General features: G+C 27.7%; 1 protein-coding gene across 3 annotated transcripts; it reads left to right on the top strand.

Moving 5' to 3' along the window:
* The first annotated feature begins 1,733 nt into the window (after positions 1–1,733).
* On the top strand, positions 1,734–16,518 carry LOC111034111 (peroxidase-like). 3 transcript variants are annotated; one of them, XM_022315149.1, is made up of 13 exons: positions 1,734–1,943; positions 3,063–3,155; positions 6,753–6,957; positions 8,380–8,556; positions 10,311–10,501; positions 11,232–11,430; positions 12,104–12,301; positions 13,331–13,475; positions 13,553–13,709; positions 14,464–14,634; positions 14,982–15,180; positions 15,286–15,382; positions 15,819–16,518. In XM_022315149.1, exons 2-13 carry the CDS (start codon positions 3,093–3,095, stop codon positions 15,889–15,891), a joined length of 1,875 nt encoding a protein of 624 aa, XP_022170841.1. In that variant the 5' UTR covers positions 1,734–1,943; positions 3,063–3,092; the 3' UTR covers positions 15,892–16,518. The 3 variants fall into 3 exon arrangements, with proteins under 3 accessions (XP_022170841.1, XP_022170843.1, XP_022170842.1); XM_022315150.1 differs by lacking the exon at positions 1,734–1,943 and adding an exon at positions 2,953–2,976; XM_022315151.1 differs by lacking the exon at positions 3,063–3,155.
* Positions 16,519–17,394: the final 876 nt, after the last annotated feature.

The following is a 17,394-nucleotide window of genomic DNA, read 5'->3' as shown; positions in this document are numbered from 1 at the left end:
AATCAAATTTCGTCAATTGACTGAAAAATTTGTTTTTGTAAAATAAGGCAATTTATTGCTAGACAACTTCATAAGTTATTTATGTCTACAGTTCTTAAAAAATGTGTCAGGTGAATAGCATTCAGTATAGAAAATTGAAATTCAATCAATATTTTTATTAAATAAACACTTTTTTATGCATGTAATGTATTAATGTATAATATCCTGTACCTATTACTAATATAAATATAAAAATTAAATAAAAAAACAATTTTAAATGAATTTTATACTATAATTTTTTGCATTTTAAGTGCATATTTTATTGCATTCTTTTGGCATTTTTAATGCATTTTTTAATGTTCTTTAGTGCATTAAATTCACAGCCTTAGTAATAACCAATATTAAAATAATGTTTTGACGTTTAATGGGATATTGTTACCTATATTAAGAATAAACATGGAGCAGCATGCTGATTCACATACTATTAAGTATCAATTATCATAATAGGCTCAAGTTTTCAGACATTTTATACCGTCGAAGATCAACCAACAGCTTACCAGAAAGATCGAGGTGAAAAATAAGTTTTTAATATCATGTTGTTCATTAGGATGTCTCCTAAAATATATCAGATCTAGCAATAAATGTATATTACTTATAGACGTTTTCAATATTTTTTGGGTTAAAAATACTGAAAATGTAATGTTCCTCTTAAGTTGTTTTAATAGTTGTTGAAACAAATATTAAAGATACACATAAAGAAGATTTTTTTTTATAATCATTTAAATTTAATTAAAAAAATATTACAAATTTGATCGTTATTTTGTAGTTAAAAATGTTTGATTTTTATAAGTAAAAATTATTGACAGTTTAAAACAAGGTTTTTCATAATTTTAGTTTATACTGTAAATAAAAAATCTATGAAATGCATGTAAACAATTTTTGTTCGTAGATATTTGAAATTCAAATTATAACGTAAATTGATATAAGTTTTTATCGAAGAATAACGATTTGAGTTACCTTTATGTTTGTGGGTATTTGAAACTTTTAAAGTATTATTATTATATTTTATACACACAATAAGTAGTTTTCAAATTCAATTTATTCAGAAAAAATCAATTCAATCTACTGTATTATACTAATGTCTAATAGTAAAGTAAATTACTTTAATACCAATAATATCATAAAATTTAGTCAGTATAGTATAGGCTGGCAGACAGTCAGCTAATTCAGAATCGTTTTTCATATACAGTGATTCTATATTATTGAATTCAAAATTTAACACATCTATTACAATGACCTTCCTAGACACCTTCTACTGTACAGCAGAGCGGCGCCCACTTGCCCAGCTTTTTTAAATTTATTAATTCCAATAATCTTATAACTATCAGGTCTCTTTTATTTCAAATTAATAACCAATACTGTAGAGTCTATACTGCTTATATTTAAGTGGGTTATTTTATAAAGAAGTTAATACCTGTAGTAGTTTTAAAAATCTTATCTCATTTTCTAGTGCCTTATAATTCATTGCAGAGGTAGCTACCTCACTGTTTTTTCTGTTTTGTTTTTGCCGACTTGTCATAAACACTTGTAACATGTCACTGTTGACATGTTAATAACATACACAAGTATGAATGACATGTGCATTGTATTTGTTAGAACATATTAATTTGATTGTTTGTCAATAAGATAATATTTATAAAAACTATATATAGCTTTGGCAAACATATGATAATATTTTTGGTGAGTATATAATAGATAATAAACCTAGAGAATCCTACAGCAGTAGCAAACTGTAATATTTTTGTATCCAACTCTCTGTATATTAATCTAGATAATATAATATTATTTCTTTAAATTTATCTAATATAATTTGTGTATTTATTGTATGATTATTGTATGTTGTTATGTTGTTTATAATATTTTTGTTCAGTTAACACAGGCAAGTTAAAAACTGTCAGTTTAAGGTACGTATGTATTTTTTTTTATTTTAAAATTCGATCGTAAAAACTTTTTAAAATAATTCCGAGTGGAGTTAATTGTATTATAGTGATTTGTGCTTATAGATTTTTTTAGCTGGAGTTCAAATATTTTATATTTAAAAAAAATTTGTTCTTTGTATTCAAATACGAATGTAACGCACAATTTGTAGGTTATAACTGAAGTATAAGTGTCCCCCAGACATGTGTTTTGTAATAACCAAACATTGGCTTAATTCAAATTAACATACTTAGAGGACCGGTGAATTGTTGTTTCACAAATAAAAAGGAGGTTTTCTGAGGGAGGTTTTAGCAAGAGAAATCATTAAAATATTTTATTTCGCTGTTTCTCGGTAATAATAATTTTAATAAAATTACATAAATATGTGATTATTGTGGGTTTGTGATTACAGAAATTAATTTTAATTCGTCTATTATTTCCTATTGGTATACTATAATATCATTTATGACTTTATTACTATATTACTGTATTCAGTAGGATAAAAAAAATATACAAATCCGAAAACAAATATTTTGAAATCGCTTAATATTTTGTTCCTTTCTGTTTGAAAGGTTTTGTTCATATTTTCGAGCTTATAAAGCTAACCATGCGGATTTACTTAAGTTTTACGAATTATAGAGGTATTTGAAGTGTTTCTATAGGAGGGGGTAGTGGCGGCTTGAACTTTTTGAGTCTTTGAAGAAAATTGTACATTTTAAATATTTTTACCACCAACCATCCTCTTTATTACATCAAAATGATAATTTACTATGTTGAAGCACTTGAAGCTATGAAGCTATGAAGCAATTGCTTCAAATAGTATTGTATCCCGCAGCCACTGGGAGGGGGGAGGCGGGAGCTTATCCACTTTAACATGTTCACTCCTCCATAACTGTGCTCCTTAACTATTAAGTTTAATTCACCATGCAATTTATTGTACATTTATGAAGCTGATATTTCTTCCTCAAACTAAAATCACATTGAAGTGTGAAGTGCAATTAAAATTGTTCGACCTATAATGTACTGCAATATAATATAATATTATACTTATTATGTGTTTTTATCTAATGTAAAATGTTTATTTAGTAAATTACTCAATGTCTTAGGTTTAAATTCATTTGTACGACTGTACGAGAATGTTAAATTTGTTTGTATGGTTATGTTTCATGTCAGTGTTGGGAACTTCAATAAGTTGTGACGTAAGTGGTAATTTATATATTATTAACTGATTAAAAAATAATAAAATTACGTTCCCAATAAATTAATATTTCATATTTTAAAAAAGGAAGTTTTGTATATAAGTTACCTAAGTTACCTAGCTGCACTAGGTAGATAATTTTAATTATATTTTGTTTTGAAAATATTAAAATTATGTTACACCTATTGAAATGTAAAAGTACAATAATTACTTTTTAAATATACAATATATTACTGTGTAATATTATACTGACTTTATTGAAGGAACCAACTGATTGATTAAATGATGATATCTAAGTAACGAGTATCACGTCTTTCTTAGTGATTATTAAATTATTAAAATTGAATTTATTAAAAGTCTAATTTATTAAATATAATAATAATAATAATTATTATTTTAAGTATCTCAAATTTTTCAAAATATTGTCCCATTATAATAAGGAAATATAAAACTGTTGATCAGCTCACCCTCTCCCCTCAGAGCTCAACTTTTAGTCACATTAATAAAATTTTAACTAGATCACAACAATTATTTGGTTTTATTAGCTGAAATTGTGTAGGTTTTACCGATAAATATGCTTTAAAATCAATATTTATGCTCTTTGGTACTTTGCATTTGTGCATATACATGATATTGATATAAGATCTCCTATATTTTATGATTTAAAAATCAGGCAATAAACCGGAAAAAGTACAATAAAAATGTCTGCTTTTCCTCTCACTTAAATGTTTCATTCCCAGAGAACCTCGCTCTTCTCACAATTTGATATTATTTGTTCTTCACCTTGAAACGTCTTAGCAGCGTCAAATAAGTCTAGGCTCCTATATTTCTCATAGAAGCTTCTCAGTTTTGGCAAGCAACATTGACTGTCTTGATTTATCAAACCATTTATCTTTTTCTGTTAAAAATATGGGGTTAAATCCAAATCGTAGTACATGGTATAGAAACCTATTTCATTTAAGCCTAAAAGTTACTAATTATTAGGAAAATAATGTGTAGTAGTCGAAAAGTAGTAAAATTGTTTATTTAAGCATTAAAGAACACTATTACACGAAATTCATGGACTGCCTAAGAATAAATTGTCAAACAATCACGCTTCACAAATTATCTTTCACGTGATATTCACAAATATAATCTTATGTGGATGTATGGATTGTATATACAACAAATCCGATAATCTCAGTAGGAAACGACCGATATGATTTTAAAAAGTGGGTTAGTGGATGTCGTTATGCTGAACAGTAGGTTAAAAGTGGGTTGAATGAGTAGATTGTGTTAAATTTGAATTCAATGATGTAAAACCATTGTATACGAAAAATGATTCTAAATGAACACCGTCTGTCAGTCTATAATATTACTTAGTAATTAAATACATTTTATGATATTATTGTGACTAAAGTAATTTATTTTACAAGTAAGCATTAGTGCCTACTGTGCAGAAGTTTAAATTAGTTTTTGCCAAAAAGAAAATACACTTGAAAACTCAATGAGTGTACTGTGTATAAAATATATTAATGTACTTTATAAAAGTTTCAACTACCCACGAATAATATTTTTAATTTACAACAAAACAACACAAATCATTATTTTTGGTTATTTAATATATAATTTTGTCCACATTTAAACATAAAAAAACTAAGAAACTTGCTTATCTATTTTTAGATTTGTTGGTTACATAATAATTTACTTGAGTAGCACTTTGTTTTAAATTTTCAACCCTCAGCTATAAAAATTTTTAGTTTAAACAATTTTTAGTTATAAAATTATTTGTAAATTTTGAATTAATTTTGACAAAATTTGAACTTTAAATGCTTTAAAAAAAAATCGGACCTTTGTATTTTTAATATTTTTCTTCAACTGATATTGTAAATATATATCAGGAGCCTAGTATTATATTTATAAGCTTTTTTGCACAACAAATTGCATTATGTTGACAATTATAGAAAAAAAACTAAAAAAATTGAAAATTGAAAATGTCCTTAAACAGCTCAAAACGATTCAAAATATTTTGAACATCAAGGATATGAATTGATAATATTAACATATGGTGTGAATTTCAAGTATATGCAGTTATTCATTTTTTAATTATAACAAAATAAGATAATCGTTATATGAGAAATAAAGTGAATACCCAATGCTGTAAAAAGTTTAACTTCAAACGATCATAAACATTTTTTTTGATAAAGGTTGTCTATAAGGTTAAGGATTTATCTTGTGTTAAATTTTCAAATCTCAAATATGAAAAGACAAAATTTTTAAAAAATTTCTAACTCAAAACAATTTTGCAAAATTTTCATGATTCTTACATATTTTGTAGAAATTTGAAATTCAAACGCTCATAAAGAACTATTGTGGATTTGCTCTTCTCTCAACTAATTTTAAATTTCCACTAACAACAACTTACGAGGAACCTTGTATTACATTTTCAAGTTTTTTGACCTAACGAAAAATTTTTTATCGACATTAGTTCCAAAAAAAAACTTTGAAGAGAAAAAATTTCATATGCTTATATAAATAGTTCAACACTAGTCAAAATATTTTATGATGTATAAAAAATACTATCATTCAGTGAAAATTGTATATATCTATGGTCATTTTTTTAGAGTTACACTGAAAACCAAAATCAATTTTTTTGAAAACTGGTTTTTCTTAAAAAATTCTCGTTTTTCTTTAATTTTGTTTTTATTTTTCCTGTCGAATTTAAAAACTATTGGGGATTTAAAATTTTCACCTCCCCAATGCACCAAATAGGTTCACCTTCTTACCAGAAAAGTTGTTGTTGAAGAAAATCGAAGCACTTTTACTACCCCAAACCGTGATGACAGACACAAAAATAATAAATAAATAAATAAATAAACACACATCATTATAAAATCAATACATTCATCAGAATCTAAAATAATAATCAAATTATCGTTACAACTAGACATGTCAATTCGCAATTTACAATTGTACTCATGTTTATATTTTATTACATAATTTATTCATTTTTCTATTGTATTTCAATAGAACGTATTCAAGAAATAATTGTAATTTTATTCTTATTATCTGTAATAGGGCCTTAGCCTGTTTAATACCAAATAAATCAACGTCTACAAACAGCTAAGAAAAAACCAAATAATATGAAAAGCATGTTATGTCACGAAATTAGTACAACAAAAAAACAGATAAATGATTTTTTTTAAAACTAGATTTAATTTTTAAGTAAGAATTCCGTACTTTCATTTCCATATTTTTTTTTTGAAATTTACATCTGAACACCCAAAGAATCAATTACGTTTAATTTACCACCAGAACCCAGCTTCATTGATTATGATTGAAACATTGTTATTGATCCTAAAGCTGACGACAAACAAAAAAAACCATATAGGGATAGTTGTATAACCAATAATCAATTATAACTAAAACATTAACAAGTTTAAGTAATAAACCCTATAGGCTTTGGTTAAATAAGCGAATAAATGGAACGAATAGAAACAATGCAGGGATGGACACCTTATAAGAAAAATAACGTCGGCGGCTCTAGTTATTATTATAATATAAATAAATTAGTAGTCTATTTAAATATTTAAACTTATTGATATTATTTAACATATAGACTGAAACTGAAGACCTCGTGACTTATGATGGAGACGGTCCTCAATCAAATAGCATATATTATGACAAGTGTGCGCCGAAAGTGACTTGCATTGAAAATGCTATTTACAGGACAATAAATGGCTCATGTAATAACTTAATGAACCCGTTGTGGGGGTCATCCGAAACTCCATACATCAGAGTTTCTGAAGCTGCTTATCATGATGGTGAGTTCGGACAGTGGACAGTTTTTCAAATTTCTAAAACATATTAATGAGAAATATACAAAACAAATATTTTCAATAGAAAAGTTGGCAGGACAACTTACTATTTGTATGTATTAGTTATCTCTAGTGGTACTGAAATTCTGAAATTTTGATTCTTAGCGAAATGACAAATGTTTAATATATGACGAATTGACAAACATGATGTTGGTTGTAGGTATAATAATATTATGAGCTGTTTTGTTAGTTTTAGTTTATTATGATCAATGATTAGATATCTCTTGTAGAAAAAAGCCTCCTATAGTTTCAACTTTCAAATAGCTCTATACATTATATCGATCGGTCATTTTATTTAGTTGGTACAATAAAGAGAACATTTGTTATATTGGTTAGTTGCTTACCTTTAAAGTAATTAAAAGCTACAGAAAAATACTGAGGTTTTGGCATGTCTACTATGGACAAATTTTGTTTTGCATAGTTGTTCCAATAATAATTACTATGGATGAAACAATGCAATGCTATGCTTTTAAAACATTTAATGTAGGATTGAATCCGTTATTAAATCTAGCAACAAATGTATTTAATAGCCATAAATATTATGCGTTTGCTTCGTAGTAGGTAATATTGATTATAACAATTTTATTATTTCAATGTAATTATATTTTAATACAATTTTTACCATAAGATATTTTAGTTTTCAAGTTAGTTATAATAAATAGTAGATTTTATATTTTCTGAAATTTGTGAAATTTATATCTTCTCAGTGGAATTAAAATATTAAACAATAGGTAGGGCTTGTTTGAAGACTTTTAAGATAATGAGCTACACAATTTACGATACATATAGGCATAACTAAATAATGATCAGTGTTATTTCGTCATCTAACAATAATATTATGCCGGTACAAAATAGTAAATACTATTATACTTTATTTACTAATTACCATTAGTTTGTTAATTTAATATAGTTACTGCCTACTCAATATGTGTATGGCTCTATGCTACCATGAGTCCAAAAAACAATTTTAATAACAGCTACCTAGTAGTAAATATTACAAGTTGTTCTCGCAAATTATAGATGTTAAAATCTATAAAATGTGTGTGTAACTATGCTTGTAAAAAAAAAAAAATAATATGTGAAATAAATTTTATTAAACATAAAAAAATAAAAAAAGCTTTTTCGTGCCGTAGGTATGACATGAGAAATTAATGCGGAAAATGGTATTATTAAAAAGATTTGTTTAAGTAACACATTTTTTCTAGTTTCCTTTCTTTTTTTTTTAAAAAAACAAAACACTTGCGTCCAATAAGTACCTACCTAACTGCGTAAAAAATACATAGATAATAAAAGTGAAACTTAATTTTTAATTTAAATATAGTATATTTGTATATATATTATTATTATATTATTGATTTGCTTCATTAGGTGATCACGAAGTTCGGAAACAGTGTAATGGATCGCTGTTGCCCACACCACGAAAAGTGCAGTTGAAATTATTTTTGAAAAAATCCGACGATTCTCCAGACTCAAACAATTATCATTTAAGTCAATTTGGTCAATGGGTCACTCATGACATCACTCTCCTGCCACCAGATTCTTCAGGTAAAAAGGGCTTTCGAATATTATAACAATATTTTTAATTTCTTATTAGATTGTAAAATTGATTTGGGCAAATCTAGGTAAAGCGTGAACTACTGTGGAAGTATCTTTGCTATATAGTAGGTTTATTTTAGTACCTAGGTCATTGTAACGGACGTATTTAATTTGAATTTAATCATAAATAGTTTCATACAAAAAACGATTTTCAACGGAGATTCACCGTCAGCCTCTTCTTTGACATTAATATAACTAAATAGTAACTTAACATAGTCTTAATTTTGACCATCCAAAGTACCAACTAGATCAAAATGAGCTACCAGAAACCATTTTCAAAGTTAAAGATCGAAGCATATTTGGTATACCAAAAGGCGATGACTGATGAATGATGACACACATTAAACAAAACACTCATGGACGTCATTGTAGTAACAATACAGTTATAGCTCTGCTCCGAATTTGAAATAAATGTATATTCAAATACGTTATGCAGTTATGAACATACCACTAATGCATAAATGTCATGAATATTTTAATAACATTTTGTTGAATCAATCAAAAAAAGTTGGTAACATCAGGATGTAGTCGAATAGTTCAATTGTAATATAAAATGTGTTAATTGAATTGAATCTAATAATAATTTTGTCATAATAATCATATTATGTACAGTTAGATATTTCTTCCTCTTTTTTTTTTTTAAGAGAGAGGTTAGATATAAACAGGCCATCAATGATCATATTTATATCTCATCTATATCAACTATGCATTTTCAAATAATAAAGACTACTACTACTAGTACTACTACTGTTTAATATTTTTGATGACAATTTTCTGTTTCTTATTACTATAATAGTACAATAATTCTTTAGGTCAACCGGAATTTGAATAGGTTAGATTTTGTTGAGTATATAATTATTTTAAGTTAAAGTTAGGTTACTTTACATTTCAGTCTTTTTTTCTAAAACTGATTGAAAATAGAGTCTGAAATATTAGGCTTACCCTCACCTGTGATATAGTATGCAAATATACTTTCAGGTTTCTAAACTTAAGTATAGATCACATTATATTCCCGTTGTGCCCAACCGTCTACCCATTAGTTCATAGTTACGATTCTTGATATTAAGATAAATACTTATTGTACAAGTATTAATTAATATAGATTCATACCATCTAAAATGTACTACAAATATTAAAGTCACCAAGTTATTTTTAAATTGTATAATTATAGTTTATTGCCTTTGTGCATTTGTATATAAAATATACGTTTGGAAATCGGAAATTCATCACACTCGCCTAGTGAGTTTTAATAAATTGTTTATTTAGTACTTAGAATTCATTAACATAATAAAATATTAAATTACAAAATAACAAAGTTCCTATAGATATTTTATTTGCATCAAAACGTATTTATTTTCAGCATAATATTATATTCATAGAGGTTTAAAAATACCTATTTTACGATCGTTATTAATGCACACTACTCAACTTTAGCTGCTTGTAAACACAACATTAAGCGATTCCGTTATGTACACACTAGTACTATATGTACCTATCTACACGTTGTATATTCACGCATTATGCTCGCACCTATGCAATTTGGAAACATTGACATAGTGTAGGATCAGTGATCAATCAATATCATTTACAATATTTCCGATTTAAAAGTTATATACGTATATTTTACTGTCTAGCTAGGTTTATTATTTTATTTACATATGTCAAAACTCAAAATACAATGTTATTGTCGATTATGTGAATAGGGCCAAAAGAATGTTGTTCCGTCCCGATTGATGAGATCAACAGTAATAGCCCTTACCAATGTCAATTACCTATTGAGTTACCAGAGGATGACCCAGTTCATGGTCGTCATGATGGAAAAACATGTATGGAATTCAGACGTGCAATGACTGCTGCTAATAATTTCAACTGTTCTATAACTCCTCAAATTCCAGTAAGTGCTGATTTTTAATTCTAACCAACGAAAACTTAATACCAACTACGTTATTTATATATCTAGATACTAATAATTGTTAAGACGCTACGTTTTGGTTCTTTAAACTAAATATTGTAATGTTAGGTTTCTGAACACAAGTTTAGAACACTTTATATGTCCGTTGTGTCTGTCTATCTCCCCGTTAGTGACGATCTGTTCACGATTGTTTGTATTAATATTTTAAACGATCCCGATTGAAAACGGTTTGTCAGTCTATACGACTACTACCTAAGTATATTTTATGATATTATTGAGATTAAAGCAATTCAATTTATAATATTTGGCATATTAGAAGGTAGTTAAACTCTACGAATGAAAAATGCAATTGCTTCCAGCTCCATCGCATATATTTTCATTATGTTACTATGGGACTGGGACTTATACTTCCGTAATATATTAAATAATTCAAAGCGCCCATCGTAAAATCATAACATATTTTGTTAGTACCTACCTATCTTTGCACGAAGACGCGAGTATACTATTCTAAGAATTCTCTCTTCTTTGTCCTTCAATCATTCTGAACTCACCTGTTACATTTTTAGTTCCACTGTATATTCTTCTATGCTTAATATTGTTATCTGCAAATATTCTGATAGAATAATATAATGACTGCGAACATATGGCATTATAGCTACTGGCATATTTTGTCTACAATATTACATAGACATGTTTGATAATTCTTTCGCAGATGAATCAGGCGACATCGTTCATTGACGCGTCACAGTTATACGGACACAAACTAGACAAGGCAAATTCAATTAGATCTTTTAACGGTGGGAGATTGCTAACTGACGTCATAAATGAAAACGAGTATTGTCCTCTAAGGAAAAGAAAAGGATCATTAGTATGTGATGGGAGGGATAACGTGGACGTATGTTTCGAAGCTGGTAATCATATACAATCTGATTTAATGTTCCAATAACTATACATTTTTATTTTATTTCATTTTTTCAAATCATTTAATGATAACTATTGTTATTAGCTTGACGTCATATTTTCGTTGTGCCTTAATAAAATGATACGATGTGTCTAGTAAAATAATTAAACTCATTATTAGTAGACACTTAATTTATTACTTTATACTTCGTATACAATGTACGACATATTAAAAATGTACATATACGTAGTTTGTTTAATCAGATACATGCAGTATACGCCCATAGACACTACTATAATAGGTGTTGAATTTTTGTTTCGCTTCTCTTACTTCAGCACATCCATTATTTGATTACTATTTTAATTTTTAAAAAGGTATCATTACGTTTGAAAAATACGTTTTTTTTATCAATGCTTCGTTTATATGCAATTTTAACAATTTTACCATAACTCTGAACAGTATGTATAATGTGCTTACAACATTTTTTTCCTTTTTAAAAATAATTTTAACATTTTTTCTCATCAAAAATCAAATTAAAATTATCATTAATTTTTTAACGAACAAACTGTATTTATCATTAAATAAATTGATGAGACAAAATGAAATATTAAAAAAAAAATTAATTAAATGTTTTATTATAAATCTTGTGTATAAAAATAAATTATAAACATTTTTTTTTGTAGGAGACCCAAGAATAAATCAACATTTAGGGCTCACGTCGTATAGTGTTGTGTTTACCCGGTTTCACAATGTTGTGGCCGATAAGTTACAAAAAATAAATAAACAATGGCCGGATGAAAAAGTATTTCAAGAAGCTCGAAAGATCCTTGGTGCAGTGAATCAGATAATTGTTTATCGGGATTACTTGCCTATTTTACTTGGTATTTATCATTTTGAAAATTGTGTTTGTACCTACATAATTGTTTAAAAGAGTTAAACGATATAAGATACAACGTATAATGAAATGCATAATAATATATATCATAGGTCAATACTTGTATGCAATTTTTATTTTATTTTAAACTATGTTACTATCATAATCTGTAACCAAAAGCAAGTTCTTGTATGAGCACATCTTTAAAATGTGTATTTTTTAAAAAACCCTTTCTTATTGCACATCTAGAACAATAGAGGAAACCCAATTCCAAAAGTCAAGTTTATACGTTTTGTCATTATGTGAAAAAGTAAGCGGATATTGCGTTAGAACCGTATAATTTTATTTTATTTTACTGGTAAGTGGTACCACCGGGTACGTACTTAAAATTGAATTTTAATGTACAGATGTTCATACTTTAGAAAAAATCCAAATTTCCGATTTCTCTGGTGGGTTATTGAATAATTTTCATTCATACAAACATTGTCCTGATAATAAATTACGAACATAAAAAAAAAGACATCAGTCGAATAGGTAGAGTCGTTCTCAATGTTAGGTTAATGATAAATAAACAATACCTTTTTATTTATAAAGACTAGAAGATATTCGGAGTGAAATATACATAAAAAAGACTTCGACTCAAAAACGAAGTGTTAAACTTTTAATTAACTTCACTAACCTTCATTCTCGATTAAGCTTTAATCCACTGTCGTTTAATATTCTAAATTTGAAGCAATGGTAAATCATAAAAAGGAATACTTACTAGAAAACGATTTTGTTTAAGCAGGCCAGCTAATTGTTAGTGATAACTGTTTATGTGATTGTAATATTTTCAACTTGAAGTTTTGTATATCTATTTAAAATTATTATTATTCGTCAATAACTATTAGGATATAGTTTTTATCGTAAATAATATGTTAGAAATGGTATTAGTATATAACTATAACTAATAAATAAAGTGTTATTATTTTTTACTAATTGCTTTTTGAATTCTAAAAATACTATTTATGTTCCTTATAATATATAATATTCACAGGTAAATCATTTACAAAACGCGTTGGTTTGGATCTTTGCCAGAATAGAAGGACAAAATACAATTCGTCGATCATACCACAATTGACTATAGCATTCGTAGGTGGTGCTTTCCGAGTGCCACATACAACAGTGGCTTCGTATTACAAGTAAACCATTCGTATTTTTGGCGAAATGTGAATTGTTATTATTATGTATTGTATTTATAATATAATTGTATTGACAGTTACGTAGACAAAGATTATGAGATAGTGGATTCAGTCAAACTTAACGAATGGATGTCGAAACCTGATCCCTTAGTAAAGGATTCAAAATTTGACGAAATAGTCAGAGGTATGACTACATCAGCAGGCCGTTTCCATGCCCCGTCGTATAACTATTTAGTAAGTACCTACCTACTATTCTCAAATAGTCCTCATAGTTATTAATAATGGTAATGATATTTTATAAACTATAATATTATAATAATTTATAATATAAAATATATGTAAAGCGATGCAATTATGCTAATACATAATATCATAATGCAATACGTTGTATGGGGTCCGGCGTGGCTCGGTGATTGGTCTTAGTCAGGGTTCTAAAACAAATATATTGTATTCAGATAGTGTTTGAAAGTATTTGAGTAAAGTGCCCTAGTACTAATTTCAATAATTTTCATCAGATTTCACCAATTGTACTTAAGGTACTATAAAAAAATTTATTCGTGTTGTACTTTTTCAATATTATATATTTATATTCTTTATAGTACTTCAAATTAATTTAATATTAGTTTGATAATTACCTATACAGATACTTATTTCACAGTACCTAAAATGTATTGGAAAGTGTATAATCATTGAAGACTTCAATTAATTTCCACTTCGATCAGTTTTATATCGTATTATGATTATTATTTATTATCCAATCACTTCTTATGTTGTCGTGGAATAACACACACTAACCATTAGTATTCGGATCTCATATTTTCTCTGCTTTATTCGTGAATTGTAAAGTGGTCAGGTGGCACTCAAGTCTATATTTAAAAACGATATGCATACGCTAGGACTCAGTTATTTTATACTTCGACGGGTAGAGAACAATCTTAGATCAACATTTTTTTTTTTACAATATGAATATTTAAACTTATTGTTATAGATATCAAATTTTATGTTCCATAATCATAAAAATGGTGATACAGATTTACTTTCAGTGGACATTCAGAGAGGTCGTGATGTCGGCTTACCGAGTTATATTAAGATGAGAGAATGGTGTGGTTTACCAGAAATCTGTTCATTTGAAGAATTATCAAGTTTTGTATCAAAAGACGTAAGTCGATAGATTTTCTTTCAAAAACGATGTTGGATTAATAATAACATGTTGTAAATCAAGAAGTTAGAAAATAAAAAAATAAAAAATGTAGTTCTCGTCTGATTTTCTAAATAGATACTTACTATTATTACATTATAATCACCTAAGACTGCTTAAGTGCTTAAACTTGCTAAATATTTATAATACCAAAAGTGGTTTTATTTGATTATTATAATTAAATTATTTTAAAACCATGAGATGTTGTACGATGATTTCCATCGTAAGTTAATGTATTATCAAATACTTGATTTTTACATGGTTCTAAATTTGTATTGAATTGTAATAATTATCAATCGTGGTTATAGGACTTAGATAAACTGAAAGAACTGTACGTTTCCGTTAAAGACATTGATCTACTCGTGGGAGCATTACTCGAACCACCAGTGGATGGTGGAACGGTTGGTCCAACCGCACAGTGCATCATAGCTGATGTATTTCACCGTGTTCGCTTCTGCGATCGTTTCTTTTTTGATGTCAGAGGTCAACCGGGAAGCTATTCTGAAGGTGTGTGCAGATGCAATTTATTGTTGTTGATATTTTTTTTTAGGCTTATGGTTTAATTTATGAATATCAATAACATTGATATATTATATTTGTTTATGATGTTAGCACAATTGGATAAGTTGAAACAATTCAACCTAGGTCTCATAATATGTGCCACAACTAAATTGGATGAAGTACCAAATAATATTTTTGAGCCATCAAGGTAAATATATATTTTTAGTGGGATTCGCTATGTACAGTAAGAAAAATATTTAATGTTTCTTTGTTTATACTCCATTCGAGTTAAGGAAGAACCTCGGCGTCCGATTTGAGCGCAGGGGCGTGAATAGCAGATTGATGTTTGACTTGGTGGGGGTAACAAACGGAGGTTTGACCCGCTCCCAACGAAAACTGGTCACCGCTGGGGTTTCCTTCTTAACGCGAATGGAGTATATTATTTTAATTTTTCGTATATATATATTTGTTCTCTTGTATTTGATTTGACCTTTTAATTAGTTTTTAGTGCATATGCATGTGTTTTAAATATTACTTAAGTTAATTTATTTTTATTATTTTTATTACTTTAACTTTTTGATTTTTTTTCCTTTTTTTTTTTTTTGAGGAAAAAAATACTGATTGTTAATTATTGTATGTTACAGAAATGCTCAAATGGTGAAATGCCAAGATTATTTATCAGACTTTGATCTTAGTGCTTGGAGAGAATCTCCATAGTTTAACACAACTGTTCCCAAACCGTGCACCGAGAGTACTATTCGAGGGCACCATGACTCACAAAAAAATATTTACAATTTATTGTTATTTTTGTTAATTTCAAATTGAATCTTCTAAACAAAATTATTTTTTGTATTCCGATTAGGACTTAATAATAACCACGTAAATTGCGATACAATAATACTCACAATTTCTCTTCATCTTATAATCTTATTATTTTCTATTAAAATTATTAGATGAAGTCATATGGGGGAAGTGATGTTTCCGAATAGTACCTTTTATGTCCTTTTATGTCCTTTTTTGACCTAATCATATCATTCTGGCTATAAGCGAAAAGGTGAAAACATTACTATCATTTGTCATTACATATTTATGTGAATCAGGATTTTCAGCTTAAAAACCGCAACTGCCTCAACGCAGAACCTGAACTGTCAAAAATAAAACCTTGCATCGCCAAGCTTTTCCAACACATACATCTCATTAGCAATGTTATTTTATTTACGTTCATAATATTTTTTTTGGTTTTTAAATATAAAAATGTATTCATTATTTTATCTCGGTTAAATGCTTTGTATTCAGTTAAATTATAAAAACTGATCATCAATAAAAACAAGTGTTTTTTATGTATTTTTTTTCGAGATATTTTCTGTAGGGCACCGTGTCTGAATTTCGTCCAAAAAAGGTCACCGCCGAAAAAAAAGTTCTGGAACCACTGGTTTAATGGATGCATATTGATTATTAATATTATTCGTTATAACATGTGAGACGTTACCTGTAGAGGAATGAGCTATAATTTAAAATTATAAATAAATAAAATGAATATTATGTACTAACATGTAAAATATATTTTTAATATTTTTATACATTTATATATTTTCAAGCCATGGTTTGGTAAAAATTTAATTTGGGATTTTACTATGTTAAATTATCAATTTAGATAATATTTTCAATTATTTTGGGATACATTTAAATATAAATTTAAACTGCGGATTAAAACAATAGATATTGACTAGGTCTCACATTTACTTATAGTCTACACATTTTACTCAAAACATATTAGGACACCTAATTTAGCATAATATAATATGTTAATCTTCTTATGTTTTATATACATCGTTACGGTCTGTTAGCGATTTGAAAAACGCGTGCCTGTCGAATTACATGCTTCGCGAAACTTATTCGATGGCCATTCCGAGGTGGTCGTCTCTGAGGTTCTTAAGGGCCGGTGGCTGGTTGGGTTAAGATTTAGTGGTAGCTATGGCTGTTGGTTGCATAATATAATGTGCCAGATACCTGATTTTTCGGGTTTCTGATGCTGCGAGGCATGTCAAATAGGCATAGTATGCTATCCCACGGAAAATCGCCATGCCTCTGTGTGAAATGTAGATGTGTATAAATATCTTCTAGTCATTTACCCTGCTAGTATAGTAAAATAGCAGTATATTATTTGTAATTTATGCTGTTTATGTTTGATGTCGATTAATGAGTGTTTGGGTGTATGTA

This window comes from Myzus persicae, unplaced genomic scaffold, assembly GCF_001856785.1.
Source record: "Myzus persicae strain clone G006 unplaced genomic scaffold, MPER_G0061.0, whole genome shotgun sequence".
Taxonomy (NCBI): Eukaryota; Metazoa; Arthropoda; class Insecta; order Hemiptera; family Aphididae; genus Myzus; species Myzus persicae.
Note: the sequence above shows the minus strand (reverse complement) of the source record. Positions and strands in the feature narration are given on the sequence as shown.

Coding starts and splice junctions, on each gene's coding strand:
- LOC111034111 (XM_022315149.1), top strand. CDS start 3,093: ATGTTAAATTTGTTTGTATGGTTATGTTTCATGTCAGTGTTGGGAACT. Junction 10,502..11,231: donor CTATAACTCCTCAAATTCCA/GTAAGTGCTGAT, acceptor ATTCTTTCGCAG/ATGAATCAGGCGACATCGTT. Junction 14,635..14,981: donor CAAGTTTTGTATCAAAAGAC/GTAAGTCGATAG, acceptor TCGTGGTTATAG/GACTTAGATAAACTGAAAGA.